Genomic DNA, 27,525 nt, shown 5'->3' with positions numbered 1-27,525 from the left:
CTTTCTAAGCACGTTTCTATTGTAAATGGCCAAAAGTCCATCTTGCCAGCGGCCTGAAATTTTGCTAGCGGTTTTTACCAGAAGTCCCAACCGATTCTTATTCTTCACCGTCAGGTTACCAAACCAGGCAGTGATACAAAAAGACATCACAGATTCGATAAAACTTCTATAAAACAAAGACAACATCTCAGATGAGACATTAAAAGATCTCATTTTCCTTAAAAAGAACAGTCTTTGTTGAACTTTTTTAGTAGTGGCATCAGCATGAGATTCAAAACACAGTTTATGGTCAAGTACCACACCTAGATATTTATAACTCTCAACGATCCCAATATCGGCAGTTTTAATGATAGTGGGTGATGAGCTATAAGAGGACTTCGTAAAATCAATAATCATGTCTTTAGTTTTTGACACGTTAAGTGAGAGGAAGGACTCATCACACCAATTCACAAAATCATCTACAACCTGTCCATGGCCTGACTCGTCCCCCACTAGAAGACTGACGATTACTGTGTCGTCAGCAAACTTCAGGATGTGTCTGTTTGTGAGATTGCTGCGACACTCATTTGTGTACAGAATGAACAGAAGGGGGGAGAGGCAGCAACCCTGGGGTGATCCAGTAGAGGAGGAGAGCACATCAGAAAAGACACGATTCACCCTCACACATTGTGACCTATTAGCCAGAAAATCTGTCACCCAGCCGACCAGACTAGTGTCAAGCTTGAAATGATTGTAAAGCCTGTCAGCAAGTAAGAGGGGTTGAATTGTATTAAATGCAGATGAAAAGTCAGCAAATAATAATCTTGCATGGGTGTGGGGGGCCTCAAGATGCTTATACAAGAGATGCAGGAGTGTGACAGCAGCGTCCTCCACACCTCTCCCTGCTCTATAAGCAAACTGGAAGGGGTCAAGATGGTGTTCAACCTGCATTAAAATCTCCTTCTTAATTATCTTCTCAAATGTCTTCATCACTAAAGAAGTCAGAGCCACAGGCCTAAAATCATTCAGTGCCTTAGGAGAACTGCCCTTAGCAACAGGAACAATGATCGCATGTTTCCAAATCTTAGGTACTGTCTGTAGCTCTAAAGAAAGTGAGAAGATATAGTGAAAAATCCCACTCAGCTGATCAGCACAAGTTCTCAGTACCTGTCCACAGATGTTATCAGGTTATACTTTATGTTTCCACTTTATTTATCAAATGTCAAAAATGTTTACATATTAGAGCCATTTCTTATATTTTGTAAGTGTTTTGTAATAAATTCTTTTATTTAATTAGCTCAGTCTGTTACTATTGTTGTCTTGGAGCAATTGGAGCCACATAATTACGTTAGGGATTAATAAAGTATCCTGATTCTGATCATTTTATGGTCTACCTTACAGTATAAAGTACCTTGAGGTGACTGTTGTTGTGATTTAGCATTGTATAAATAAAATTGAATTGCATTAAATTTAACTTTTTATTATCAGCAGCAAGCCACAGACAAAGTCCGGCAGTAGTCGGGCACAGAAATCACATGAACTTGTGCATTAAAACATGTTAGTGGATTATCCTCCAATAAAATCAGTATATTTTGGATGTATGTACAGATTAGGCCTGGGTATGTGATACTGTTTGCAAACACAAAATATTAACCAGGAACAACTCATTCATTTTCCATCATTTAAGCTGGCTAATAAAAGCAACACCTTATCTCCTAATGCATTTACCTGTCCAAGTCTACACAGGTGTATCTGACATGTCTCCTCTAAAAAACAGACTTCTCCACTCTTAAGGTCTGTAGTCTACATCCTATATCCAAAAACTGCCCCCACTAATCCATTATTCCCCTGAGCTTTCCTTATCTCTGATTCTAAGCAGACTGCTCGGTCCATGGTGTTCCTCCCCCTCCTGAAAAGGTGAAAACACTTCTTTCAGGTGCCTTCTTTCAGTCACATACATCAGTCTGTCCACTGCCATTCTTTCCATGACTTTCCCTAGATAAGAAATTAGAGTTACAGGCCTATAACCTGTGGTCTTAGGCTACGTTCACACTGCAGGCGAAAGCGCATCAAATCCAATTTTTTTGACCCTATGCGACCCATATCCGATCATGGTATGACCGTGTGAACGGGACAAATCCGATATTTTCAAATCCGATCTGGGTCACTTTCGTATGTGGTACTGAATCCGATACATATCCGATGTTTCAGAAAGCGACTGCTGTTTGATGGTCAGGTCGCATTAAATCCGTCTTTTACGTCACTGACACAAGACAGACACCAATTATCAGCGCCGGAGAAGCGCCCGATAAGACATCGCGAACGCTTTCTGGCCATCCGGTGAAACTGCTGGGAAGACAACGTTGGAGAAACGTTAATTTGTACTGCATAATCTGCAGATTCTGACAGAAATCTGTAACTATCCTTTGAAGCACCGCTCCTCTAAAACAGCAATAAGGATCATTATTAGGTTATCTACATTATTATATAAATAACAAAATAACTTAAAGCAAAAATTGGGAGACGTGAAGTCCGAAGTCTTTATATTAAGGGCCATCAGTCAAACAATATTGTTTGCTCTGGGTCTAAACAGAGCGCGTTGTGTGTCACGTCTTCTTTTGGGAATGCGGGCCGCTTTGAGCGTTCACACTAGAGCACGTTTGCTGTCGCATTTTATTTGTAGTGTGAACAAGCAGACAAAAAAATCGGATTTGATCAAAAAATCGGAATTGATCAAAAAATCGGAATTGAGCATTAAGACCTGCAGTGTAAATGTAGCCTTAGTGAGGTCTTTCCTTGGTTTCACAATTGGAATTATTAGAGCTTCTTTCCAGCTTCCTGCCATATTTTATTGTAAAAGAGCAGCAGAGCATTCAATCCATCCTCTAACACACCTGATCCTTCTCAGGGGAAGTCATTTTCATGCATTTAATTTACACACTGAAAACTGATTATTAGAACAATCCTCTTCTCCAGGATTTTCCTGGTTCAACATTTCAATCTTATTCCTTCATTTTTTTCCTCACATGTCTCTTCATCACTTCAATTACTGATAAAATTCTTTAACCAGGATCTCTGCTTTTTCCTGTAGCTGCTTACTTCCTGTAGCTCCTTGATCTACTAATACTGGATAGTGTTGTTGTTTCCCGACTCCATATATGTTCTTAACTGTACTCCATGCATTCTGAATTGGTGTAGTTCTTCCTAAAGTACTGTAGCAAGTACTTGCAAGTATGTACTTTTAGTTTTCCTAACGGTTTCCTCTCTACTACTGAGCTTTTTATATTGTGCTTCTTTTAAGCTGCCTGAAAGCTGTTTCTGTCCAGTACTGCTGTGTTACGTTCTTGATCTCACTATGGCACCATCATCCTCTGTACTCTTTAGCTACTCATTGGAGCAGGTTCCTGAACTGCATTTATTCTGTGCTTAGTCAGCTTTCATGGATATCATCTCTGTCCTCCTCCATCCTAACATTATCTAACCCATGCTTAATGTTAGACTTAAATATTCACCGCTAAGCCTCATCAAACTTCCACCTTTCTTTTCCCCTCACTCTTTCTTAATCAGCTGTAAGTCCTATTTTACAAGTAATGGGATTGTGATCAATTGCCACTATTGCTTCCTGGTAAACTTCCCAGCTCTAAATTCCTGCTGTGCTCTGTCTTTTTGGGGGGTTTTTGGCCCGTCCCGTTTGGCTCTTTTGCCATCAGAATTACTGGGGAAAAGAAAGGGGAGAAAGAAAGAGGGAAAGAAAAACAGTGGGGAAGAGGGACGGGGATAAAGGGTAAAAAACAAAAACCAACAAAATAAGCAGACAAAAAATGCATATATCAATCACCTGGATCACCTGTTGAGAAAGAAAAAAGAGAAAACAAGCAGAAAAAAAAGAGCAACACAATAAACAACATCACGATGATCTATGGGAATATAACAGTAAATACTAAATATTAAACCTGCTGTGTTTCTTGATCCTGATTTTAAATCCAGTAAAGACTCTTTCCCTAAGCTGACAGTGACCAGAGTCCCTGTTCATTCAGACTGACTAATTCCTTCTTATCTATAAGCTGCCCAATCACCTCACCATTTCCATCTGTTCTTTGTCCTCCCCAGAGTACAATGTGAGCACTTAAGTGTCCACACAGCATTATCTTCTTACTCTTGAGGCATTTTGATGTTTTTAAAACAGTGAACTTGTAGTTTTTTTTGCGAGGATTCTAAAGGTTTATTACAGTGAGAGCTTCCCTACCTAACCATATTCCTATTGCCAGATGCTTCAACAGCAACATCAAGCCTATGTACAACTAAATCTAACCTTGGCTTAAATCATGTTTCCTGTACACAGATAACTTGTGAAAAACTTCCTCTGCCAGTTTCTTCTGCTCAGTCTTTGATGTTTTCTTCACTTTCTTCATCAGGTCGTTAGACACACTTTCCAGAAGGCAGCAACACTTTCTGCACCCTCACATCCAGTTCCAACTGGTCACAAGCACTGGCTGGTTTCTTTGTCAGAAGCTTCCAGAAACAGGCAAGAGGAACTATACAGGCTGTTGCTCAGTACCTCTACTACCGTCCCTTCACAAGTCTGAAGTCTGTAATCCTTAATTTGTGGAATTAGTTTTAGTTGACATCTCCCTGTAGTTGTCAGTTTATACCGAATTTTTTTGTTCAGTGGTTTTTATCTCTTTTATCCCAGTATCTGTTTCCACAGTCTCTGGCCTAAATTCTAAAGTCCCTAACTCAATTTAACTTTGTCCAAACAAGCACATGACACCGTTTTCAACGATGAGGAGACTCGGTAACTCCTAGCTTAATCTCGAGATGCCCTGTACCCCACAGCTAAGCCAAACTGAACTATCCCTGTTCGACGACAGGTCAAAGCCGCGCGTCCACGGCCAGGAGGGAGCGTAACCTCCGGGCTATGCGCTTCTTAGCAACTTCCAGTGCCGTCCTATAATAATTTTCACCTAACCGATTTTGACAAATTTATCATAACGGGTCCGACCGAAGAAAGTTAACTTTTTTGTAATCAATTAAACAGTATCTGTTACTTCTGGGAACAGTTTCTGACCTAATTTCTATAACAACACATAGCCAATTCCCTACCAAACTACCTGAGCCTTTAACTCAATATCCAGGGACTCAAACCCAACATTATTACGTTCATATTTCTTCAACTTCATTAAATACTCTTAAGCAACTTTAACTGCATAACACACGGTGATTCTCATCAAAATCAAAACAGACACTCTACCAGTAATTTCAGTGAGTATTAGTATTTAGTATTTATTTATTTATTGTCATTGTCAAGAACAATGAAATTGCGTTTGGGGCTTCCATACAACCCAAAAAAACTTTAATTTAGTCATATCCAATTTGGCACACTTTGGAAATAATTCAAATAGTAAGGCACTACCTGGAAATAATTCAACAGGTAGTGCCTTACCTTTAGATAAGCCGGCTTTTGTCCACTCACATCAGACCACTGGCTCGTGCCTGTCCGTTCGACAACCTCGGACCGTCCAAACTTTTAAATTCCACCCCAATACCACAGGACGAGCCCCCAAGCTGTTAAGGTTCAAAAATATTGGGGATGGACACCAGAGGAAAAACCCACAATAACAACACTGGTCCGGTCGGGTTGAGTCAAACGATGATTTTAATGATCACACGCGTGGGAGATGGACACTGATGCAGACAGCCTCAAAATCTCAAAATGGTGGAGCATTGCTCAAACTTTTATAGCCTCTGGTGTCTCCACCTTATCATAAAACCTAAACATTCACATGCTTTCTCTCACACAGCGCCTAAGCTACGACCTTGGCTCCCTGTTTATCTGCTCCTGCTGAGATGGGGCAGAAAACTCCAGCACACTCTGTTCTCTTCTACTCAGACAAATTAGACAATAACTTTCTGCGAACAGTATTTCTTATAACTCAGCAGTATAATGCATCATAAAACAATATCATTCATTCACAACAAGTCAGCAATTTAATGTAATGCAAATCAGTTTAACTAATGTAATAGTTATCAGCTTCTTCTAATTCAGGAGAATAATGCAAACTAAAACTACATAATAATTCACAATCTTTAATTCGGGGTATAACATGACATGAAATAATATTAGAATCTAACAAAGTGTAACAATTTATCCTGTTTCCAGTGTTTGTACTGAGCTAGGATAAATATGTCCTCCGCCTATCTATACAGAAATTAGTCTAACCTGAATCGGGGTAACTGGAAAGAACCATAGTACTGCACTGTTAAATATACTAAGATATATACAGCTTGTTAATGGAGAAGCTCTCGCTGGAGGCCTCCAACATTACTATCCCTACTTGATCAGTTACAAGAGTGTTTTTGTTGTGTGCAAAGGAAAAACTTATTATATATGTATTATATATTACATTTATAAAATGTATTATAAATGATTGTTCATTTCACATCTGCACGAAACAAACAGGAAATAAGAGAAGGACATGGGAAATGTTTCCACCTCTTCTTCCTCTATCAGACATTCTCTCCATACCTGAGAGTGTCCAGTTTCCACTGTGGATCCTTCAGACCAGCTGCCAGCAGTTTCACTATTGAGTCTCCTGGATAATTGTAGCTGAGGTCCAGCTCTCTCAGGTGGGAGGGGTTGGAGCTCAGAGCTGAGGCCAGAGAAGTACAACCTTCCTCTGTGATCAGACAGCCTGACAGACTGCAGACACACAAAACAAACATCAATCAATGAACACTTCAGTGAAGGTTGGTCTTGGGTTTCATTTTTTCCAGATAAAATGACCCTTATTCATTCCAACTGAGTAAGCATTATAAAGCAACAACAGTTGTCTCAAGTTGTACAGCAGGAAACCCTACAATATCACAGAACATATATGAACAATCACACTCATCCTACTGAGCAGTACTTGGCTACAGCTGGAAGGAGGAACTCATTTTTCCCAGGAAAAGACCTCCAGGGTTAGGGAGGGTTGACTTTTCCCTCACTTGCTTTATCATAAACCAATGTCTTCTGTCTAATCTTATAAGTAGAGAGAATGTCTATCTTTTCATTCAAAACTGTGAGATGGTTTCACCAGGGAGGAGGTTGATAGCTGAAGGGAGCACCTCCCATTTTACTTTCAGAAACTCAAGGAACCAGAGGTCAACCAGCTGTCTGACAGTGAAGTGCTGCAATAGGGTAATGTAGGAGTATCAGATATGAGGACATATGGATATATGGAGACAAGCTAATACGGGAGAAATATGTTCTCTCCATTTAGCCCCTTTTAATAATAATAATAATAATGATGAATTGGATTTATATAGCGCTTTTCTAGGCACCCAAAGCGCTTTACAATACCACTATTCATTCACTCTCACATTCACACACTGGTGGAGGCAAGCTACAGTTGTAGCCACAGCTGCCTTGGGGCAGACTGACAGAAGCGAGGCTGCCATATCGCGCCATCGGCCCCTCTGGCCAACACCAGTTTAGTACTCTCACTGCAGCAATTTGGATCAGCTTAAAGCTTTTCATGGAACTTTTAGGACAACCTGCAAATAATGCAATATATCAGTCAGGGGTAGAGATAGCTCAGTAGGTAGAGTGGCGGCTCCATGATCGGAGGAATTTCCCCACGGGCATAAATAAAGTAATCATTATTATTATTAAAAATAGTAAGTGTGTGATTCAGGTTTTTCCAAGGCTATTATAGGCTAAGATGTTTTAAATTGTAATAATACTAATCACAGGAAGTTAGTACTATATTAATCTTTAGTATGCTCATTAAAGGACATAATCTGGAAAAAAAAACCTCCAAGACTAATTTTTACAAACTTTTACAAAAATATTTATAAACAGCAATTCAGAGTCTAAAATTGTATAAGACTTAGCTTTTTAAGTAAGAATATGATACAAATTACAAATTATATGGAGTGAAAAGGACTAAACACTGACCTCAGAGTTTTCAGAGTACAATGCAAACTCTGCAGTTCTGCAGAAATATATTTGGCTCCTGAATCCTGAAGGTCATTGTCACTCAGGTCCAGCTCTCTTAGACAGGAGGACGGGCAGCTTAGAACTAAGGAAAGAGCTTCACAGCTTTTCCCTGAGAGGTTACAGCAATTCAGTCTGACAAAAAAAAAAAACAAAAAAACAAACAAACACTGACTTTATAACAATTGATGATGCAATCAGCAGTTACTACTGGCAACATTTAATATTTCAGAAATGGTTGAAAATTTTGCCTTATTTTAAACAGAAATGTGGCAGGTTACTGTTACTAAGGAATATTAAAAATGCTAAGCTACAAAAAAAAGATCTTTACTTTTCAGCTAAAATAATTCAACATAAATAAATAAAATATTCACTAATCTGACCTCAGACTTTCTAGTGTACAATGTGGACTCTGCAGAGCAGCATTAAGAAGCTTCACTCCCGAATCCTGCAGATTGTTGTTACTCAGGTCTAACTCTGTCAGACTACAGGACTGGGAGCTGAGAATTGAGGACAAAGCTTCACAGCTTCTCTTAGAGAGGAAACAGCCACTCAGTCTAAAGAGAAAAGAAACAAAAATCAGTACAAGAGATGTCCTTGTTAACAAAAAACCTAAATGTCAGGAAAAAATTGCTCATTAAATCACCATTATACCTCTAAACGGAAAAGCAACTGAGCAACTAGTACAATTAATTAGTAAGTAGGGCTGGGCAATATGGCTTAAAATTCATGTCGCGATATAATTTGAAGCATGTGCGGTAACATATATATCGCGATATATTCTTTTCTTCTGTATAACATATTTTCCACACTATAAGGCACACTTAAAATCCTTTAATTTTCTCAAAAATCAAGTGTGCCTTATGTATGAAGTCTGGTTGTTCTTACTGACCTCGAACCGATTTTGGCATGCAGAAATCTGTTAAAAATGTTTTAGTACAACGTTGGTAAGCCGCACTGCTTGATGGATTGTCAGAGCATTACGGCTGCCGTAGTGAGGAGCTTTGCGGAGCAATCTGGGTCCAAAACTCCGTCCGTTTCAGGTCCCAAAGTCAAACGAACACTAAGAGTTAAAAACGGTCTAAATTATTTCATCTTTAATAAAATCATCAGCGTTGCTGCTTTATCAGGTGTAACAATTAAGTTTAACATCCATGCATCCATGAAAACAAAATTTATTAAATTTAACGGAGTTAGACGTTAACAGGAAGTTAGCCCGCTAGTTTCCACCTAAACATGACATACCATGTTCTGACAGAGATTTTTGAAACTAATTAAAACGTACAGCTCTGCTACCACTTCCAACATAAATGAAGACAGAAAATTAAACAGCAGTGGCATTTGTAGGGTTACTGAAGTTGGACTACCTGGTATATAATGTTGTGCTACGTGTGTGTCGTGCTAGCGACACAGCTGTGTTAGCATAACATTAGCACAGTGAAGCTGGAGGATAAACACCAACTTTTTTTCCAATCAATAAAAGTTAACGTGAGGGATTCTGGTGGTTAGGGACAAATGCAATCGTATAGTAGGATGCTATACACGGGGCAAACGTCAGGAGAACAACTGAGATTATTCATCCACAATACGAGGTTAGTTATTAATACACTGCAACAACATGGGAATAGTACAGCTGGCCAAATTTATATAGTTTCTATCGTATATTGTTTATATCGCCCACCCCTATTAGTAAGTAAGTAAAATTTATTTATATAGCACATTTCACAAATAAAAATCACAAGATGCTTCCCCATCATCAGATAATTATACTGTAACTTTGATTACTATTTCTTCTTGGTGCCAAATTTCTGACTCTAGTTCAGTTTTAGAAACCTCATGTTAAACTGTGCAAGTATCAGTGCCTGAAAAACCCGATCCCCACGTGTTTTAAACCTAGTACGTGGGACCACCAAGTAACCTCTGACCTGACGACCTAAGTGCTCGGGATGAAGCATGAGGTTTCAACAGGTCAGAGATATACTGGGGAGCCTCGACTGAAATGAATGGTCTAAAAAACGGATATTTGTTTGGACCAAGAAACACAACGAATGGACATTAGACCAGTGGAAATCTGTGCTTTAGTCTGATGAGTCCACATTGGAGATCTTTGGTTCCACCCACCAATAATAAACATTTTAAAAGTAAAGGAATAAGTATATATTTGCTTACATGGCTTTGTTGGAGGCTTTGACCACTGGCAGCAGCCTCAGAAGAGCCTCCTCTGAAGCAGAGTATTTCTTCAGGTCAAACACATCTAGATCTTTTTCTGATGACAGTAAGATGAAGACCAGAGCTGACCACTGAGCAGGAGACAGTTTATCTGTGGAGAGACTTCCTGATCTCAGGGACTGTTGGATCTCCTCCACTAGAGAACGATCATTCAGTTCATTCAGACAGTGGAACAGATTGATGCTTTTCTCTGCATATAGATTCTCACTGAGCTTATTCTTGATGTACTGAACTGTTTCCTGATTGGTCTGTGAGCTACTTCCTATCCGTGTCAGCAGACCTGGTAGGAGAGTCTGACTGGTCTGCAGTGAAAGACCCAGGAGGAAGCGGAGGAACAAGTCCAGGTGTCCATTTGGACTCTGTAAGGCCTTGTTCACAGCACTCTGGTAGAACTTCTCTGCAGATTCTCCTGTTTCAGACTTCTGGGAGGCTGTCTGTTGTTCTTCCAGGAGATTGAGTCCAGAGTTGATGAAGGTCAGATGGACATGAACAGCAGCCAGAAACTCCTGAACACTCAGATGGATGAAGCAGAACACCTTGTCCTGGTACAGTCCTCTCTCCTCTTTAAAGATCTGTGTGAACACTCCTGAGTACACCGAGGCTGCTCTGATATCGATGCCACACTCTGTCAGGTCTGATTCATAGAAGATCAGGTTTCCTTCCTGCAGCTGATCAAAAGCCAGTTTTCCCAGAGACTCAATCATCTTCCTGCTCTCTGGACTCCAGTGTGGATCTGTCTCAGCTCCTCCATCATACTTGACCTTCTTCACTTTGGCCTGAACCACCAGGAAGTGGATGTACATCTCAGTCAGGGTCTTAGGCAGCTGTCCTCCCTCTCTGGTTTCCAGCACATCCTCCAGAACTGTAGCAGTGATCCAGCAGAAGACTGGGATGTGGCACATGATGTGGAGGCTTCGTGATGTCTTGATGTGGGAGATGATCCTGCTGGCCTGCTCCTCATCTCTGAATCTCTTCCTGAAGTACTCCTCCTTCTGTGGGTCAGTGAACCCTCTGACCTCTGTCACCATGTCAACACAGTCAGGAGGGATCTGATTGGCTGCTGCAGGTCGTGTGGTTATCCAGAGGCGAGCAGAGGGAAGCAGTTTCCCCCTGATGAGGTTTAACAGCAGCACATCCACTGAGGTGGACTTTCTAGGGTCAGTTAGGATTGTAGTTTTGTGGAAGTCCAAAGGAAGTCGACACTCATCCAGACCATCAAAGATGAACACAACCTGGAAGTCTTCAAAGCTGCAGATTCCTGCTTCTTTGGTTTCAGTAAAGAAGTGATGAACAAGTCCCACCAAGCTGAACTTTTCCTCTTTCAGCACATTCAGCTCTCTGAAAGTGAATGGAAATATGAACTGGATGTCCTGGTTGGCTTTGTCTTCAGCCCAGTCCAGGGTGTATTTCTGTGTTAAGACTGTTTTCCCAATGCCAGCCACTCCCCTTGTCAGTACTGTTCTGATTGGTTCATCTCTTCCAGGTGAGGATTTAAAGATGTCTTCTTGTCTGATTCTTGTTTCTGATCTGTCGGTTTTCCTGGATGCTGTTTCAATCTGTCTGACCTCATGTTCATCATTGACCTCTGCAGTCCCTCCCTCTGTGATGTAGAGCTCTGTGTAGATCTGATTCAGAAGGGTTGGGTTTCCTGCTTTAGCGATCCCCTCAAACACACACTGGAACTTCTTCCTCAGTGCAGATTTAAGGTTACGATGACAAACTGCAGCTTGAAGCTCTGAATAATAATAGTAAAAAGACATTGTCAACAATCAGTTCATGTTTTAGAAAATGTCCCCAATAACTGACTGAATACATGTTGGTCCATCTCTTAAAACATTACTAAATGTTTGATTCATCCAGCAGCTTAAATTTTAAAAAATCCTCTCACTGCTCTGCAGACATTCAGCTAGCTCCTCCTGCTTCATTCTTCTCAGAAAGTCCAGTGTTATCTTCACAAATGCTTCTCTGCTGCTCTGCTTCCGCTCATCCTCCCTCTGACTCTCAAAGCATTCTGGGTAATCTGGACTCAGAACCTTCTGGATCTTCTTCAGCTCGTCCTTCACAAAAGTGATGATGTTGTTCTCCAGCAGCTGGAACAGAATACTTTATGAATGAGCCAATCAGACTGAAATCATGGAGCCAAACATCAGATCTCTACAAAGAGCAGCATGGAGATGATTGTGAACACAATAGATGTAAAAGTAGTTGTTTTACATGTACAGACCATAAATATGGAGTCCAGCTGTGTTTGATGCTGCTCAGCAGACTGACCACTGGGAACATCTGAGCTCTCCTGGTCTGCTCTGTGGAGGAATCATGAAGAATTAGTTCACAGGATAACGACCTAGCAGTACTTTTACCCAGTTTAACTGATACAGCTGTCTCAGGTCCTCTTGAGGGCTGTGCAGTTAACCTCTTGGTAGAGAAACCTAACAGAGGACTGTAAAAATGCTCCGCTCTTCTCCCCTCTGCTCTTTTTTTCCCTTTTCTGGGATGCAGCAGCCAGGTAGAGCTTCCTTCCAATCTGATCCGGCGGGGAGGTGTGGGATGCCAGATCAGGCGCCACACCTCCGGCTCTCCATATATCTATATATATATATATATATATATATATATATATATATAATCTGCGTTCGACTACTCCGCCTAGGCTGCACTCTCGAGCCTAGGCGGAGTAGTCAAATGCAGATTCACTGAGCACTCAACACAGACAGGATGGTCAGAAGGAAGAGCGCAGGGCAAGCTAGCGAGACAGAAGTGGACCTCCCCACCCTCATTCAGATCTCGCGTTTGGAATTATTTTGGTTTTCATGTGACGTATGACCCTGAAGGTAAGCGAGTCATGGACTAAAGTAAAACAGTATGTTGGATGTGCCATGCAATGCTCAATTACATGGGTGGGAGCTAGTGTGTTAGCGCAGTTAGCTCGTTAACGTGTTGGCCGTCTAGCCCCATGCACGGGGCGATCGGCGGTAGCTCGTTAACGGAGATTTGCCGTGTTGTGGCGTTAAGGTTATTTCAACGAGATTAACCTGAAAGCACTAGTGGGAACACAACGAATATGACTGCACATTTACACCGACATCATCCTAGTGCAAAGACAAAAACAAGCATGCATGCTACAAACTTTAGCCGAGTCATTTAGACAGCTGTTAGCACAGGATTCTCCTTATGGAGACCTGATATGTTTAATATGCTGCTGAGAATATAGCCCAGAAGAAACGGATAGTATAGCTTTTATTTTGGAAAGAGACATTTCTCTGTAATAAACTCTCTTTTCCAAAGATGAGTGATTCCTCAATCAGATACAGGGCTCGCAATATCGCTAGCCCGACGTCCCGGGGCTATCTCTCCCCTGCCTGTCGGGCTATTGTAGGAAGGAAAAATATATGTCAATGCTTTTGCATTCTTTCAGAAATGTAGCTGGGTAATTATGTCATTGGGTGAGCCACTGTCAATATGTGACATATTGAAATCGTGTTTGAATTTGCGCTTGTTTTTTTGCTTTCACTTTGCAATCGCGCGAACTGTGTATAGAGAGCGACAGCACTGATCTGTGAGTGATGATAATTTGTGCACCAATTCCTCTGACATCGTCTTATTAATTGTTAGCTTACTATGCAAACATGACAAGTGAAATCTCCCGCAGCTTAAACATGTGAGAGGTTGATCGCGCAGAGAATCGCTGAGCTTATGTGAGTGCGGCAGGATATATATTTCACTACGATGACCTGGATGATTGAGAACCTTCACAGACAGATATATATTTTAGTTCTGCTGAGCCAAATAAGACAGGTCAGGGTGAAGAAGTGACAGCCAAAGAAAAGCTTACCACAAAACGGAGAAGTTATGACAAATCAGACTATAAGGCAAAAAGAAAGTGCAGCTTTATGGTTTCATGGACAAAAGAATTTCTGTGGCTGCAATATGACGAGCTAAAAAACAACACGCACAAGGGTTAGGGTTAAATTTAAAAACTGTACTTTTGTGTTAAAATATATATTTATAATTTTAATAAATGACAAATTAAAAAGGCATGAACATTTTTTTTTTGTATCAAAAAAATATCGAACCGTGACACCAAAGTATTGAACCGAACCGTGAATTTTGTGTATCGTTGCACCCCTAATATATATATATATATATGTATATATATATATATGTATATATATATATATATATATATATATATATATATATATATATACATACACACACACACATAAGTCACTTATTAATAAATAGCTGGAAAAGAAACGTGTAGTTGTAGCAGTAACCAGTGTGTTAAGTGGATGCGTTGTACAGGGAGATGGCCACAGGCAGGAAACTCTAGATCTTGTTTTAACATACGGCATAGAAACTGAACATTTAACAGTGTTTCCTGAAAACCCTCTCCTGTCTGATCATTTCCTGATAACATTTACATTTACAATAATTGATTACACAGCGGTGGAGAGTAGACTTTATCAAAGTAGATGTCTGTCTGAAAGTGATGTAACTAAGTTTAAGAATATAATCCACCCACTGTTATCATCTTCAATGACCTGTACTAACATAGAGCAGAGCAGCTATCTGAACGCTACCCCAACAGAGGTCGATTATCTTGTTAAGAATTTCACCTCCTCATGTCACTGGATACTGTAGCTCCTGTGAAAACTAAGGCCTCTAATCAGAAGTACCTGACTCCGTGGTATAATTCTCAAACACGTAGCCTAAAGCAGATGACTCGTAAGCTGGAGAGGAAATGGCGTGACACAAATTTAGAAGATCATCATTTAGCCTGGAGAAATAGTTTGCTGCTTTATAAGAAAGCCCACCGCAAAGCCAGAACATCTTACTATTCATCACTGATTGAAGTAAATAAGAACAACCCCAGGTTTCTCTTCAGCTCTGTAGCCAGGCTGACAAACAGTCAGAGCTCTATTGAGCCAACCATCCCTTTAACGTTAACTAGTAATGACTTCATGAACTTCTTCACAAATAAAATTTTTATCATTAGAGAAAAAATTACCAATAATCATCCCACAGATGTAATATTATCTACAGCTACTTTTAGTACCATTGATGTTAAGTTAGACTCTTTTTCTCCAATCGATCTATCGGAGTTAACTTCAATAATTACTTCCTCCAAACCAGCACAGAAACAGCTTTAGTGAAGGTTACAAATGATCTTCTTATGGCCTCTGACAGTGAACTCATCTCTGTGCTTGTCCTGCTAGACCTCAGTGCAGCGTTCGATACTGTCGACCATAATATCCTATTAGAGCGATTAGAACATGCTGTAGGTATTACAGGTACTGTGCTGCAGTGGTTTGTATCATATCTATCTAATAGACTCCAGTTTGTGCATGTAAATGGAGAGTCCTCTTCACACACTGAGGTTAATTATGGAGTTCCACAGAGTTCAGTGCTAGGACCAATTCTGTTTACATTATACATGCTTCCCTTAGGCAGCATCATTAGAAGACATAGCATACATTTACACTGCTATGCAGATGACACGCAGCTCTATCTGTCCATGAAGCCAGATAACACACACCAATTAGTTAAACTGCAGGAATGTCTTAAAGACATAAAGACCTGGATGGCCGCTAACTTTCTGCTTCTTAATTCAGATCAAACTGAGGTTATTGTACTCGGCCCTGAAAAGCCTAGAAATATGGTATCTAACCAGATTCTTACTCTGGATGGCATTACCTTGGCCTCCAGTAACGCTGTGAGGAACCTTGGAGTCATTTTTGACCAGGACATGTCCTTCAACGCACATATTAAACAAATATGTAAGACTGCGTTCTTCCATTTGCGCAACATCTCTAAAATTAGAAATATCCTGTCTCGGAGTGACGCTGAAAAACTAGTTCATGCATTTATTACTTCCAGGCTGGACGACTGTAATTCATTATTATCAGGATGTCCAAAAAACTCACTGAAAAGCCTTCAGCTAATCCAAAATGCTGCAGCAAGAGTCGTGACAGGGACTAGAAAGAGAGAGCATATTTCTCCTGTTTTGGCTTCCCTTCATTGGCTTCCTGTTAAGTCCAGAATTGAATTCAAAATCCTGCTCCTCACATACAAGGTCTTAAATAATCAGGCCCCATCTTATCTTAATGACCTTGTAGTACCATATCACCCTATTAGAGCACTTCGCTCTCGCTCTGCAGGCCTACTTGTTGTTCCTAGAATATTTAAAAGTAGACTGGGAGGGAGAGCCTTCAGTTTTCAGGCCCCTCTTCTGTGGAACCAGCTTCCAGTTTGGATTCGGGAGACAGACACTATCTCTACTTTTAAGATTAGGCTTCAAACTTTCCTTTTTGCTAAAGCATATAGTTAGGGCTGGCCCAGGTGACCCTGCATCCTCCCTTAGTTATGCTCCAATAGACGTAGGCTGCCGGGGGATTCCCATGATGCATTGAGTTTTTCCTTTCCAGTCACCTTTCTCACTCACTATGTATTAACAGACCTCTCTGCATTGAATCATATCTGTTATTAACCTCTGTCTCTCTTCCACAGCATGTCTTTATCCTGTCTTCCTTCTCTCACCCCAACCGGTCACAGCACATGGCCCCGCCCCTCCCTGAGCCTGGTTCTGCCAGAGGTTTCTTCCTGTTAAAAGGGAGTTTTTCCTTCCCACTGTCGCCTAAGTGCTTGCTCATAGAGGGTCATATGATTGTTGGGTTTTTCTCTGCATCTATGAAGCGCCTTGAGGCGACTTTTGTTGTGATTTGGCGCTATATAAATAAAATTGAATTGAATTGACTTAGGCCAGACTTGTATACCCAGCACTTCCAGTATATATATTCTACATTACTCTTCTTATATTTATTGTTTGTTTACTTGCACTGCTGTAACAGGAGCCTCGTCGTCTCGTCTCTCTATATGCTGGACTGTAAGTAGCGGAGATGACAACAAAGTTTACTTTGACTTCAGCAGTGAGCAGGCGCACTGAGGGCTCTCGCGGTCACTTTTAGCGTACAGAATTTCCAAAAAACAACAGTGCAAATTATAAGTCTGTATTATAATGTCTTGTGTTTTCATGTTTGTTGGTTTGTTTTATTTTGTTTTATCTTGCAAGTTGGTTATTAGACGCTGCTCCAGCCAGCCAGAGAATCCTCCGCCGCCCCGCCCTCTCCTCCCTGTGCCGCAAGCAGCAGACGCACCTCGCAAATGCAGGGCGCCCTTACTCCCAGCAAATGGGCGATAGAAAACCGATCGGTGCCTATGCCATTCCCAATATGGCTGGCTGATGTTGGGGCAGCATGAGTACGAGCAATTTTTTTATTTTTTTGCCGATGCCCGTGATGCCGCCCCCCACCACAATGCCGCCCCGGGCAACCGCCCATGTCGCCCGTATCAAAAAACGCTACTGACAGAGCTTTACAAACTACAAACACTTTACATTACAATTGTGATACACAATGTAACTGTAATGTAATTTACAATGTAATTGTAAATTACAAATTACAATTTATAATAAATAAAATTGAATTGAATTGAATTCCACAGCATGTCTTTATCCTGTCTTCCTTCTCTCACCCCAAATGGTCGCAGCAGATGGCCCCGCCCCTCCCTGAGCCTGGTTCTGGAGGTTTCTTCCTGTTACAAGGGAGTTTTTCCTTCCCACTGTCACCAAAGTGCTTGCTCATAGGGGGTCATATGATTGTTGGGCTTTTTTCTGTATCTACTGTACAGTATAAAGCGCCTTGAGGCGACTGTTGTTGTGATTTGGTGCTATATAAATAAAATTGAATTGAATTGAATTAAATTAAATTAAAACAGCTCATAACGGTTCTCTTACCTCACTGGTTCATTACTGAAGTTTGGATTGCTATCTTTGGACCAGTCACTCCTCACAGATGGGAATCTTGACCTGACTTCCTCTTCCTCGATCATCATCTTGTTGTGGACTTCAGTCATTCTGAGAGGTAAACCACAAACACTCAGTGAGCGATCCACATCGGGGATTCAAGGAAAACCTGATCTTAGTTGCTGACTCTGAAATTTAAGACCTTTCAATAATAAAAACAAAAAAAGCAAGAAATACTCTCATGTTTGAAACAGGATATAATAATAGGAACAGCTGTGAGTATGATCATGTCATATCATGTCAGCTCACTGCAAAGTCCAACTTCAGTATGAAACTATATTACAGTGGGATGCAAAAGTTTGGGCAACCTTGTTAATAGTCATTATTTTCCTGTAAAAATCGTTGGTTGTTACAATAAAAAATGTCAGTTAAATATATCATATAGGAGACACACACAGTGATATCTGCGAAGTGGAATGAAGTTTATTGGATTTACAGAAAGTGTGCAATAATTGTTTAAACAAAATCAGGCAGGTGCATAAATTTGGGCACTGTTGTCATTTTATTGATTCCAAAACCTTTAGAACTGATTATTGGAACTTAAATTGGCTCGGTAAGCTCAGTGACCCCTGACCTACATACACAGGTGAATACAATAATGAGAAAGAGTATTTAAGGGGGTTCATTGTAAGTTTCCCTCCTCTTTTAGTTTTCTCTGAAGAGTAGCAACATCGGGGCCTCAAAACAACTCTCAAATGACCTGAAGACAAAGATTGTTCACCATCATGGTTTAGGGGAAGGACACAGAAAGCTGTCTCAGAGATTTAAGCTGTCTGTTTCCAGTTAGGAACATATTGAGAAAATGGAAGTCCACAGGCTCAGTTCAAGTTAAGGCTCGAAGTGGCAGACCAAGAAAAATCTCGGATAGACAGACGAATAGTGAGAACAGTCAGAGTCGACCCACAGACCAGCACCAAACATCATCTTGCAGCAAATGGAGTCACTGTGCATCGTTCAACCATTCGGCACACTTTACACAAGGAGATGATGTATGCGAGAGTGATGCAGAGGAAGCCTTTGCTCCGCCCACAGCACAAACAGAGACACTTGAGGTTTGCTAAAGCACATTTGGATAAGCCAGCTTCATTCTGGAATAAAGTGCTGTGGAGTGATGAAACTACAATTGAGTTATTTGGGCATAACAAGGAGCGCTATGTCATGGAGGAAAAAGAACACAGCAGTCCAAGAAAAACACCTGCTACCTACAGTAAAATATGGTGGTGGTTCTATCATGCTGTGGGGCTGTGTGAATGCCTTAACAAGTACAACGTTCTGGAACGGCCATCTCAGTCCCCAGACCTGAATATTATTGAAAATCTGTGGTGTGAGTTAAAGAGAGCTGTCCATGCTCAGAAGCCATCAAACCTGAATGAACTTTTTTTTTTTTAAAGAGGAATGATCCAAAGTACCTTCAACCACAATCCAGACTCTCATTGGAACCTACAGGAAGCGTTTAGAGGCTGTAATTTCTGCAAAAGGCGGATCTACTAAATATTGATTTCATTTCTTTTTTGTGGTGCCCAAATTTATGCACCTGCCTGATTTTGTTTAAATCAGAATCAGAATCAGAATCAGAATGGGTTTATTGCCAGATGTTGAGGTTTACAACATTAGGAAATTGCTGCGGTGCTTCAGTGCAGACAATAAGAATTAAAGTGCTATGTAGAAAGAAAGATATGTGCATGAGATATACATGAGATATACATGAGAATAAGAATTATGAGTGCTACGTAGAAAGATTAAACAGTTATTGCACACTTTCTGTAAATCCAATAAACTTCATTTCACTTCTCAGATATCACTGTGTGTGTCTCCCATATGATATATTTAACTGACATTTTTTATTGTAACAACCAACGATTTATACAGGAAAATAATGACTATTAACAAGGTTGCCCAAACTTTTGCATCCCACTGTAATTAGAGATGTATAGATCCGATCACGTGATCGGAAATCGGGCCTGATCACGTGGTTTCAGACTCGATCGGAATCTGACGTTACCTTCCGATCAGGACTCAGCTATATGTATCTATGTATGTATGTAACACAACAAACCTGATACGACACATCAAAAACAAACACCCGACACAATACAGCCAATTTACCCAGGCAACCCAGCTGAAGACGAGTCCGCTCAAACTGCAGGAGAGGTTGAAGAGGAGAAAAAAAAATGCCCGGTGACAGCGTGAAGGCACAGGACATCACAGCCAAGATAGCACAAATGACCGCAATGAGTAACCTGCCATCTGCCTTTGTAGAAAACCCTGGAATTCTTATAGTTATGGAGTATGTAGAACCTCTATTTGAAATGCCGTCTCACCATTACTTCACAGAGAAAGCTCTGACAAACTTTCTGACTAATTTCTGACAAACTACTTGTCCTGTTATCAGATGTGCCCCGTGTTTCGTTCACCATAGACATCTCACATGTCTCTACTAAGCCTTACCGCGCAATGGATTGACTCAAGTTTTTTTTTCGCCGTGCGACCCTACATGTCCAGGAATTTCGCAGATCGCACACCGCAGAGCGCATCCAGCAATCGATTGAAAAGATGAACAACTGGGGAATTGACAAGCAATGGGTCCATGTAATTTTGCGTGACAATGCGGAAAATATGAAGAAAGCTATGAGGGATTCCGAGTGTGGGCTGTGTCGCCCATTCCTGTCAACTCTGTGTGCATGAGGGCCTGTTGTCTTAGCGCAGCGTGACAGAGACCCTGGCCAATGCAAGGAAGATTGTAGGCCTACTCTCGACTAGAAGACATACAGATGGACCTAAATATGGATATCAAGTGCCTACAGCAAGATGTACAGGTGACAGTCCTCTCGAAACATTCTTTAATGTATTTCTATTTTATTATTATTTCCCATACACTTGATTTAGTAAGCCACTAATACATTACCTGCTTTGCACAAAAATAAAGCGAATCATGTTCTCTTATGTGCAGACACGATGGAACAGCAGCCTCTACATGCTGCGGAGCGTACTGCAACAAAAACGTGCTCTTAATGTCTTTGCAGCTGAGCACACTCTACCAGCAACAGTGACAGCTCACCAGTGGGAGCTGATGGATAAGACTGCTGATGTGCTCTCCCCCTTTGAAGAACTGACCAGGGACGTGAGCAGGGAGACTGTAACTGCAGCTGATGTGATCCCCGCCATAACAGGTAATTGGTATTTTTATTTCTTACTTATATTGTTTGAAACAAACCATAATACCTCATTAAGTGCATTCATTAAGTCATCCATTCACTCATGAGTCCTCAGATGTGTTCTGTCTCGGGAGGATGGTGATGACCAGGGAATAAAAACAATTAAGAGGACTCTGCTGGAGGCTGTGGAGAAGCCCTATGCTGATGTTGAACTGAGCCACTTTTCTAGATACCAGATACAACGATGGGCAAGTATAGTGAAATTAAAATGTACCTTTTGTACAGCATGTTTATATAAAGTAAAGTCATCAACAGACACCAGTATTAAGCCAATTTATTTTTTACTTCCTTTTTAATTTAGTTTTGGGTAATTTAGTTCTAAAGTTGGATTTTTTTTAAAATTGTTTATTAAAAGTATGTGCGTAGGCAGTTGCCTAACTGAAGAGCTGCACTATGTGGCGCCTCTTGTCTTATAGTTTTGAATTGTGTGTTACTTTTATCTGTTTCTAGCTTTTTCACAAAGTCAGCCAACCTGTTGCTTGCAAAGGAACAACTTATCCAGGAGGTGGCAAAGACAGAGGGGAAGAGGGCTGTCAGTGCAGTGCCAGAGGAAAATGAGCCAGTGAGCAAGGCACCACATCGTGAAGCACGTAGCAGCCTGGACGTTGCCTTTGAGGAAATCTTGCAAGAGAGGCAGTCACAGAGATGGTCCATGAGTACCACATCAGCAGAACCTCAAGTGCAGACCTACCTCTCAGAAAAAAACACCTCTAAGAAAAGCGACCCACTTCAGTACTGGAAAGAACATTTTAATCAGTTTCCCTCTATGGCTGATGCTGAAACCCAGTATCTCAGTGCCCCCTGTAGCTCTGTGGACAGTGAGAGATATTTTAGTGTCGTTGCAAGCGTCCTTGATGAGAACAGAAACAGGCTCAAACCTGACAAGGTAGAGATGTTAGTTTTCATTAAGAAAAACATAAATTTCCTTCTGTGAAACTTACTACTTACTACAAACTTACTACTGTGATGATAGTAAAGATAGTAGTAAGTACTTTGTCCGGGGGACTGGGGAGAGGGAGGTCTGGGCTTCTCTGCATAGGCTGCTGCCCCGAGACCCAGCCCCAGATAAGCGGAAGAAGATGGATAGATGGATGGATGGATGAGTTTTATGAGTGAAAGTGAAATCTGTGCAGCAAACTTAGTGTTACCTCCTCTACCTTCCTACAACATACAGCACAACATAACTGATGGAAGAAAACATGAGCACAAGCATCACTTCCTGTTTGCTGAAGTGGATTTTCAGTTGTTTAGAAACCAAAAGATTGTTTTTAAGAGAGTTTAAATGGGATTGAGGGAATGACATATTTGCACTGCAAATTGTATCCAAAAACATCAAGCAGTTAAATCAAAGAGTTCATGTTACCAACAGCTCACCTCTCTGCAGCAGACACAGGCTGGACTTTAAAATTAATGGGACGATCTGCAGACAAATCACTCTTCAAGGACACACAGCCGGATTTAGGTTCATATTTACGTTTTGTTCCTCGTTTATTCCTGTGAATAATGATGGAGCAGTGATGTGAGTGCTGAGCTGTGACATGGAGAAGAGTCATGGACAGTTAGAGATGGTCATCTCACCTCTGAGCTTTGGTCTGGCTCTCATGTTCCCCACACAGAGTGCTTTTAGAGGGAGAGGCTCCCTCCTCTCTGTCCTCACACTGATCCATGCTGCTCAATTCACATCAGCTCACACACACTTTCTACCTTCACCTGCAGAGGAAACACAAATCATTCATGTGCACATCAACCGTGTGCTGTCCAAATATCAGCTGCTTCTTTCCTGCTTCATCTCAGTGTCAGCCGAGAGAATGACAAACCCACTATGTGTCAACATTTGATGGATGATGACACAGAAATGTGAAATGTTATTGACCTAAATCTGTCCTGATGATAATGAGAAGCTCTGGTGAGTTTTGACTGTCTGAAGTGTCACTAGGATGATGAAACACTGGGACTCAGCCCAGTCCTGACATCTTTGCTATTTTCACTTGATAACAACAGCTGTTTAAAGTTACTGCGTGTATTTGACAGTAAAATGAATGTAAATGTGAGTAAATAATCATTTACAAAGTCTGCTGCTCTCTCTGTAACCATATGACCATCAACTAGCTCTGTGCTGCTGCTGCTCTCATTCACGAAGTGCTCAAACACATTTTTAACTTGTGAATTAGCGTTAGCGTTAGCATGCCGTGTGGCTAGCTTAGCGTTAGAGCTCTGGCAGGTGATTAATTAATCGTTAATTACTGTGACAGTAAAGGAGGTAAAGGCCTATAACGTTATCACGGATGCTGCGTCCTCTGTGGACTAAGCAAACTTACAGTTTCTTCACACACACCAACAACAAGCTCCACTTACTTCATTATAGTTCATCTGCTTCCTGGAAAGCCAGGGCTTCACCTGAGCGGAGGCAGATTTTCACAATAAGAGCACTCTGTCACTAATGTAACGCTGACGGTTTGTGACTGTTTAACTTTGTGTTGACAGAATTAAAGTAACTTGGGGTGACTTCTTCTGTCCTGTTTCTCTGAGCAGATTCAGCTTTGGCTGAAATAATCAAACTGGTAATTATCAGCCATCGTATTAAAGGATGTATCATTTTATTCTGAAAATCAACAGGAATCTGGTGCTGATCAAAGAATCTCCTTTTAATGGCTGTCATTCAAAGCTTTAAATGGACTTACCAACTTGTTACCTGGGATGGTTTTAGAGGCCTGGACAGTCCCGATGGACTCTTACTTTGAAAGGCTGGAGTCACCTGTAAGAGGGTTCAAAAGGGAACGTCCACAATTTAACTGCAGGAGATTTTTATTAAAGACATTTAGCAGACTCAAAAATAATAATACTCACTGTCTTTATTGTCTGTGTTCCTCTGTCCTGCTGTTTGTGACTGTGTAAAAAAAAAAATTGAAACTTGCATAAATAAAAAGGGGAAAAATAATAATAATAATACTCACAGAAAAGTAATCAGATTACATGGGTCTGGAAACACTGTGTTCATTGTGTGTGAGTTTGTGTTTCCACCTGTGATGGTGAGATAAAGTTTCATCAGGCTTTGAAGCCTTCCAGCTAACTTAGCCTCACAGAGGTTCATATGTGGAGGCTTCATGTCTACACAAATCCCCCTGAGGGTCAAAAACAGCCAAACAGGCAGCGTTATTACAGGTCATGTTAAGTGCAGTATTTGTGAGACAGCTCTTGTTGTTACCAGTGTGTGCATGGCAGCAAAAACAAGAACTAGATTCACCTTAATACATGTATTTCACGGTGTTGTGTCCTCCGCTTCGTGTTTTCATTCGAACACAATTTCTGTGTTTGTTTGTGCGTATTGTTCTGTAACATGTCAGCTCAATAAAACTGAATGTTAATGGCTGCCTACACCCAGGTAGATGTCTATGTTAGTGAATCTCAAACTATCAGATATCAAAATAAGAAAGGATCTTTTGCCTTCTCATTTTTCTTCCTCAAATTTTGTCTCCACAATTATAGAGACTAAATATTGTCATGGGACGTAATATTTTCATACACTAACATGATCTTTAATGAGTGCTGTTTGGGCTCAACGCAGTAATGCTACCATTGTTAGCACATTACTTTCAACAATTCAACTCAGTTTTATTTATATAGCACCAAATCACAATAGTCGCTTCAAGGCGCTTTATTTTAAGGTAGACCCTACAATAATACATACAGAAAAAAACCCAACAATCATATGACCCCCTATGAACAAACACTTTGGTGACAGTGGGAAGGAAAAACTCCCTTTTAACAGGAAGAAACGTTTGGCAGAACCACGGAGGGGCGAGGCCATCTGCTGCGACCAGTTCGGGTGAGAAAAGGAAGACGGGATAAAGACATGTTGTGGAAGAGAGACTGAGATTAATAACAAGTATGATTCAGTGTAGAGAGGTCTATTAACACATAGTGATGAAGAAGAAACTCCCAGTGTATCATGGGAATCCCCCAGCAGCCTACACCTATTACAGCAATCATTTACAGTCGGGTGGTCGGGCTGTCCACACGCACACCTTCGGATGTTCAGCTCTCCATTCCTCCTTCACATTCTTCATATATCCATGTTGGAGAGTGCCTTTTGTACAAGAAAATACACCTCTTAACAATGCAAAGCTGTCAGCACAGGTGGTGAAAGTACACACAGTATTTATTTAAGTAGAAGTACAGATATTAGTGTTGAAAAATACTCTAATATAAAGTAACGACTCTGAAATGTACTGAAAGTAAGGAGCTCATTGTAGGACAATTGTAACCTATTGTAACTGTATGTATATATAATATAATATAATATAATATAATATAATATAATATAATATAATATAATATAATATAATATAATATAATTAGATGAAACTCCAAATGTTGTTCTAATGTAAATCCTAGTTGTTCCCTTGAACAACTAGGACACAAGCAGTGAAAGAGAATTTAAACAGAACTCTTTCCTGTTGTTTACATGGTAAAGGGTTTGGAAGTTGGGGGAAACCCTCAGAGCTTTTGTAGTGGCTCAGCACGGAGAACAGAATCACAGCTCACAATGATTTCTAATGTGAGCTTCAGTACAGGCTGTGATCAGCTGACCTGCTGCTCTTTGTTCATTTAAACAGCTGAACTCAACAAGATGGAAACAGATGTTTCACAGCTACCTTGGCTGATTTCCATCCCCTACGCTGACAGCACACTATCCAATCTTTATACTAGACAGGAGAACGTTGGTATATAGATTGAACTGAGTGAATCAATCTAAGCATTATCAGCTGAAATGCAACAAATCTCTGCCACACTTGATGTAACTTAACTCTGGCCATGAGCACCAGTCCAACACAGAGCTTTACTAAACACTTTAAGGCTCATGTAGCCCCATTATTTTATATTGCACAGCTGCCTCGTGGTTTGTGTCACTCAGATACTAACAGATAGAGTTGGATGTGTCGAGACCAGTCTTGGTCTCACTTTTACGTGGTCTTGGTCTCGCTGTCTCAGATCGACGTAGTGGTCGGGAGATTTGGAGTCAACAGTATCCATGACACACTATGTAATGTTCGATAATATGTCATGCGCGAAAGCATCAGCTTTAAGAGCCGTGCTTAGAGAGTGCTTTGTAGTGAATCAGAAGAGTTGACTCCCATTGAGTGAGAGCTGGCTCCTCACTTAATTTCCTTTCGCTGCTCAGCTCTCACACAGTGGCTCAGCTATGCTCCTATCCCTTAATATGGTGGCCAATCTCATGCGAGGATATACAGTGGGGCAAAAAAGTATTTAGTCAGCCACCGATTGTGCAAGTTCCCCCACTTAAAATGATGACAGAGGTCAGTAATTTGCACCAGAGGTACACTTCAACTGTGAGAGACAGAATGTGAAAAAAAAATCCATGAATCCACATGGTAGGATTTGTAAAGAATTTATTCGTAAATCAGGGTGGAAAATAAGTATTTGGTCAATAACAAAAATACAACTCAATACTTTGTAACATAACCTTTGTTGGCAATAACAGAGGTCAAATGTTTACTATAGGTCTTTACCAGGTTTGCACACACAGTAGCTGGTATTTTGGCCCATTCCTCCATGCAGATCTTCTCGAGAGCAGTGATGTTTTGGGGCTGTCGCCGAGCAACACGGACTTTCAACTCCCGCCACAGATTTTCTATGGGGTTGAGGTCTGGAGACTGGCTAGGCCACTCCAGGACTTTCAAATGCTTCTTACGGAGCCACTCCTTTGTTGCCCGGGCGGTGTGTTTTGGATCATTGTCATGTTGGAAGACCCAGCCTGGTTTCATCTTCAAAGTTCTCACTGATGGAAGGAGGTTTTGGCTCAAAATCTCACGATACATGGCCCCATTCATTCTGTCCTTAACACGGATCAGTCGTCCTGTCCCCTTGGCAGAAAAACAGCCCCATAGCATGATGTTTCCACCCCCATGCTTCACAGTAGGTATGGTGTTCTTGAGATGCAACTCAGTATTCTTCGTCCTCCAAACACGACGAGTTGAGTTTATACCAAAAAGTTCTACTTTGGTTTCATCTGACCACATGACATTCTCCCAATCCTCTGCTGTATCATCCATGTGCTCTCTGGCAAACTTCAGACGGGCCTGGACATGCACTGGCTTCAGCAGCGGAACACGTCTGGCACTGCGGGATTTGATTCCCTGCCGTTGTAGTGTGTTACTGATGGTGACCTTTGTTACTTTGGTCCCAGCTCTCTGCAGGTCATTCACCAGGTCCCCCCGTGTGGTTCTGGGATCTTTGCT

At 41.0% G+C, this 27,525-nt stretch overlaps 1 protein-coding gene across 1 annotated transcript in view; it reads right to left on the bottom strand.

The window, feature by feature from the left end:
• The window catches only part of LOC147333617 (NACHT, LRR and PYD domains-containing protein 3-like), a 28,249-nt gene extending 4,584 nt beyond the window's left edge, over positions 1 to 23,665 (bottom strand). Inside the window, exons 1-10 of the mRNA XM_086286325.1 lie at positions 23,621 to 23,665; positions 22,844 to 22,975; positions 22,640 to 22,759; positions 17,982 to 18,101; positions 12,411 to 12,489; positions 12,075 to 12,276; positions 10,127 to 11,921; positions 8,341 to 8,514; positions 7,919 to 8,092; positions 6,506 to 6,679 (exon numbers count right to left, since the gene is read on the bottom strand). Of these exons, the coding sequence (XP_086142451.1) occupies positions 6,506 to 6,679; positions 7,919 to 8,092; positions 8,341 to 8,514; positions 10,127 to 11,921; positions 12,075 to 12,276; positions 12,411 to 12,489; positions 17,982 to 18,101; positions 22,640 to 22,759; positions 22,844 to 22,932 (2,927 nt within the window). The 5' untranslated portion in view covers positions 22,933 to 22,975; positions 23,621 to 23,665. The remainder of the gene's footprint in view (positions 1 to 6,505; positions 6,680 to 7,918; positions 8,093 to 8,340; positions 8,515 to 10,126; positions 11,922 to 12,074; positions 12,277 to 12,410; positions 12,490 to 17,981; positions 18,102 to 22,639; positions 22,760 to 22,843; positions 22,976 to 23,620) is intronic.
• Between the last annotated feature and the right edge of the window lie 3,860 nt (positions 23,666 to 27,525).

The sequence above is a fragment of the Aulonocara sp. 'chitande type north' Nkhata Bay genome, linkage group LG3, assembly GCF_057382095.1.
Source record: "Aulonocara sp. 'chitande type north' Nkhata Bay isolate Kocher_YH1m ecotype deep benthic linkage group LG3, A_spYH_male_GT1.1, whole genome shotgun sequence".
NCBI lineage: Eukaryota > Metazoa > Chordata > Actinopteri > Cichliformes > Cichlidae > Aulonocara > Aulonocara sp. 'chitande type north' Nkhata Bay.
Note: the sequence above shows the minus strand (reverse complement) of the source record. Positions and strands in the feature narration are given on the sequence as shown.